This window comes from Taurulus bubalis (genome assembly GCF_910589615.1).
Source record: "Taurulus bubalis genome assembly, chromosome: 11".
In the NCBI taxonomy this organism is placed as follows: domain Eukaryota; kingdom Metazoa; phylum Chordata; class Actinopteri; order Perciformes; family Cottidae; genus Taurulus; species Taurulus bubalis.
In genome coordinates, this window is record NC_136599.1 from 668,577 (window position 1) to 673,576 (window position 5,000).

At 51.1% G+C, this 5,000-nt stretch overlaps 1 protein-coding gene across 1 annotated transcript in view; it reads right to left on the reverse strand.

Annotated features, from left to right (window-relative positions):
- Positions 1 to 1,617: 1,617 nt before the first annotated feature.
- ccdc135 (coiled-coil domain containing 135) overlaps positions 1,618 to 5,000 on the reverse strand; it is a gene marked incomplete at both ends in the record, with an annotated part of 10,006 nt that continues 6,623 nt past the window's right edge. Inside the window, 3 exons of the mRNA XM_079226403.1 lie at positions 1,618 to 1,888; positions 1,967 to 2,106; positions 2,192 to 2,386. Of these exons, the coding sequence (XP_079082529.1) occupies positions 1,618 to 1,888; positions 1,967 to 2,106; positions 2,192 to 2,386 (606 nt within the window). The remainder of the gene's footprint in view (positions 1,889 to 1,966; positions 2,107 to 2,191; positions 2,387 to 5,000) is intronic.

The window sequence follows — 5,000 nt, forward strand, 5'->3', positions numbered from 1 at the left end:
CACAAACCTGTGATTCATATAGAATCATCCACAGAAGCGCGCGACCGGTGATAGCAACTGACGTCGCGAGCACGCGCACGTCGCACGTCTCCGTCCTCCAGTTAAAGTCTGTCACACTTTCTAGTGACCAGCAGCGACGACACGCTCAGTTTGAGGTGTTGGTTCGTTATAAAGACATTTAAACGAGATGTTTGTACGTTAAACGAGATGTTTGTACGTTATAAGGACCTTTAAACGAGATGTTTGTTCGTTATAAGGACATTTAAACGGCGTAAAAGCGGCGCGCGGGTACGTTTAGCGGCTACGTCACCTGTACGTGATGACGTAGCGGTTGCAGCCAAACTTTTAGCTGAGTCCAGCTTTACGCAGATTAACGTACATGTATTGTGGACGATAACTCCAAGCAAACGTTAAAATAACCACAAAAAACATCTAAACTCAAGCGGCGCGTCATCAATGAAGAAGCTATTAAGTTAAGTTTGTTTTATACATTGCTGTTTTCTGATCTGCGAGCTTCCGGTTAGAAAGAAGCCGATTGGTCCACAGGCTGCTCGCTTCCTCTTAGAACGAAGCCGATTGGCCCACAGGCCACGGCAGGACGCCAATACGCTATTTTCATTGGCTCGCCTCGGCCGTCACTCAAACAAGTCCCGCCCCCTCATATTTTTTTGACAGTGGCTAAGACGCTGAAGCTAATCGATGAGCTAACGCAGCTAGCCGTCTGCTGTCCGCGAACCCGCGGTCTGAAAAGCCTCAGACACACAAATGAGGGGCCGCGTCACGTGACAGACTGCCTCCGCTCCCCGGACGTCTTCACGCGCGTCACTGCGTGGGCGCGAGAATCACAAAAAGCTTGTTTACCTCTCGCGCTACTTGTGCACCGCACTCTTCTTCATACTGTGATGTCCGCAAAGCGCATGCGCGGAGGGATACCTTCCCAGCTGTGTTTTGGGGGGGTTGTGTAACTTCAAGTATGGAAGTCCGTTAGTGCCAAAAATAAATAAATATATAAACACCCTGTCATAATTATGATATTAATATCGCAAATATAAGGAGTCTACATCAACATAATTAGTTATTTAAGCAAAATAATTATTAAGTAAAAAAATAATATTTATATATAATATAATACATAATATAGTTTCTCAAAATAATAACATGGAGTGTCAAAATAATGAGAAAACGTTTTATAATAATGACTTAATATATACAATAATAAGTTAGTATCTAAAAAAATTAGCGAAATAATTATTTAGCATCTACATGAAACTTCAATAATGAAAACCTTTTTCAAAGTAATGACTTAATGTCTCAAAATAATGATTCAGTATCTAATAAAAAGAGTTCGTATGTCATAATATTGAAACACTTTCTCCCAAAAAAGTCGTACCATCTGAAAATAAGTTCATCTTAAGTTTATTGTAAGATGCTGTAACATATTCAGTTTTCATCTCAGTCCAGCTGTTGTCTTTCTGGCTTAATGTTGTAATTATTTTTATTTGTGTTGACAGACTCATCTCACACAGATGTCACGTAGAGACGCTCCACACGGAAAACACAGAAGGATTTATGAATGACGGTGCTGAGGAAAGTGTGCACATACAGCTTGAATGCTATTTAAAAAGCAGGCAGGTGAGGAGCCGGGTGAGGAGCCAGGTGAGGAGCCAGGTGAGGAGCCGGGTGAGGAGCCAGGTGAGGAGCCGGGTGAGGAGCCAGGTGAGGAGCCGGGTGAGGAGCCAGGTGAGGAGCCGGGTGAGGAGCCGGGTGAAGAGCCGGGTGAGGAGCCGGGTGAGGAGCCGGATGAGGAGCCAGGTGAGGAGCCAGTCGAGGGTCGTTTCTCAGCCTCAGACTGAAGTTCTGCAGCTCCAGCGGCGCTGCTTCCATGTGCCTGAAACGACACACACATGAGTAACTGGCCTCCATCCAGCGAGGCGTCACCCAGGTCACGAGGCGGAGGCGGCCGTACATGCTGAGGCGCTTCTGGGCCACATGTATGCGCAGCGTCTTCTCAGAGCAGAAGGCGTGGTACTCGTCCTGCTGCGGCTGCTTCAGGGTTTCCTGGTTCTCCTGGTACCACAGCTGCTTCCCCCGCAGCGCCTGCGTCTCCTGAACACACGTCGACACGAATGAAGCACGAAGCGTGACGTTGTGTAGCTGCTGAGTGCGTCGTGCAGGACGGGCGGCGCCGCACCTCCTCACAGAGCCGCTGGATGAGCTCGGCCCGCTGCACCAGCCTCTGCCGGCACTCTGCCAGGGCATCCTGCTGGAGCCGCCGGGCGTCTGCAGCACTCAGGGCGTCCGGGTGGTCCAGCCGGAGCAGCAGGGGGGCCAAGATGTCCTCCTTCCTCTGCTGCAGCCACGCCCGCTCCTCGGCCGCCCGCCGCTCCTGCGCCGCACAACGGTGAGTTAAGGTGACGCACAACGGTGAGTTAAGGTGACGCACAACGGTGAGTTAAGGTGACGCACAACGGTGAGTTAAGGTGACGCACAACGGTGAGTTAAGGTGACGCACAACGGTGACTAAAGGTGACGCACAACGGTGAGTTAAGGTGACGCACAACGGTGAGTTAAGGTGACGACGCACAACGGTGAGTTAAGGTGACGCACAACGGTGAGTTAAGGTGACGCACAACGGTGAGTTAAGGTGACGACGCACAACGGTGAGTTAAGGTGACGCACAACGGTGAGTTAAGGTGACGACGCACAACGGTGAGTTAAGGTGACGCACAACGGTGAGTTAAGGTGACGACGCACAACGGTGAGTTAAGGTGACGCACAACGGTGAGTAAAGGTGACGCACAACGGTGAGTTAAGGTGACGCACAACGGTGACTAAAGGTGACGCACAACGGTGAGTTAAGGTGACGCACAACGGTGAGTGAAGGTGACGACGCACAACGGTGAGTTAAGGTGACGACGCACAACGGTGAGTTAAGGTGACGACGCACAACGGTGAGTTAAGGTGACGACGCACAACGGTGAGTTAAGGTGACGACGCACAACGGTGAGTTAAGGTGACGCACAACGGTGAGTTAAGGTGACGACGCACAACGGTGAGTTAAGGTGACGCACAACGGTGACTAAAGGTGACGCACAACGGTGAGTTAAGGTGACGCACAACGGTGACTAAAGGTGACGCACAACGGTGAGTTAAGGTGACGCACAACGGTGAGTTAAGGTGACGACGCACAACGGTGAGTTAAGGTGACGCACAACGGTGAGTTAAGGTGACGCACAACGGTGAGTTAAGGTGACGACGCACAACGGTGAGTTAAGGTGACGACGCACAACGGTGAGTTAAGGTGACGCACAACGGTGAGTTAAGGTGACGCACAACGGTGAGTTAAGGTGACGACACACAACGGTGAGTTAAGGTGACGACGCACAACGGTGAGTTAAGGTGACGCACAACGGTGAGTTAAGGTGACGACGCACAACGGTGAGTTAAGGTGACGCACAACGGTGAGTTAAGGTGACGACGCACAACGGTGAGTTAAGGTGACGCACAACGGTGACTAAAGGTGACGCACAACGGTGAGTTAAGGTGACGCACAACGGTGACTAAAGGTGACGCACAACGGTGAGTTAAGGTGACGCACAACGGTGAGTTAAGGTGACGACGCACAACGGTGAGTTAAGGTGACGACGCACAACGGTGAGTTAAGGTGACGACGCACAACGGTGAGTTAAGGTGACGACGCACAACGGTGAGTTAAGGTGACGACGCACAACGGTGAGTTAAGGTGACGCACAACGGTGAGTTAAGGTGACGACGCACAACGGTGAGTTAAGGTGACGCACAACGGTGACTAAAGGTGACGCACAACGGTGAGTTAAGGTGACGCACAACGGTGACTAAAGGTGACGCACAACGGTGAGTTAAGGTGACGCACAACGGTGAGTTAAGGTGACGACGCACAACGGTGAGTTAAGGTGACGCACAACGGTGAGTTAAGGTGACGCACAACGGTGAGTTAAGGTGACGCACAACGGTGAGTTAAGGTGACGCACAACGGTGAGTTAAGGTGACGACGCACAACGGTGAGTTAAGGTGACGACGCACAACGGTGAGTTAAGGTGACGCACAACGGTGAGTTAAGGTGACGACGCACAACGGTGAGTTAAGGTGACGCACAACGGTGAGTGAAGGTGACGACGCACAACGGTGAGTTAAGGTGACGACGCACAACGGTGAGTTAAGGTGACGCACAACGGTGAGTTAAGGTGACGACGCACAACGGTGAGTTAAGGTGACGCACAACGGTGAGTTAAGGTGACGACGCACAACGGTGAGTTAAGGTGACGAACAACGGTGACTAAAGGTGACGCACAACGGTGAGTTAAGGTGACGCACAACGGTGACTAAAGGTGACGCACAACGGTGAGTTAAGGTGACGCACAACGGTGAGTTAAGGTGACGACGCACAACGGTGAGTTAAGGTGACGACGCACAACGGTGAGTTAAGGTGACGACGCACAACGGTGAGTTAAGGTGACGACGCACAACGGTGAGTTAAGGTGACGCACAACGGTGAGTTAAGGTGACGACGCACAACGGTGAGTTAAGGTGACGCACAACGGTGACTAAAGGTGACGCACAACGGTGAGTTAAGGTGACGCACAACGGTGACTAAAGGTGACGAACAACGGTGAGTTAAGGTGACGCACAACGGTGAGTTAAGGTGACGACGCACAACGGTGAGTTAAGGTGACGCACAACGGTGAGTTAAGGTGACGCACAACGGTGAGTTAAGGTGACGACGCACAACGGTGAGTTAAGGTGACGACGCACAACGGTGAGTTAAGGTGACGCACAACGGTGAGTTAAGGTGACGCACAACGGTGAGTTAAGGTGACGACACACAACGGTGAGTTAAGGTGACGACGCACAACGGTGAGTTAAGGTGACGCACAACGGTGAGTTAAGGTGACGACGCACAACGGTGAGTTAAGGTGACGCACAACGGTGAGTTAAGGTGACGACGCACAACGGTGAGTTAA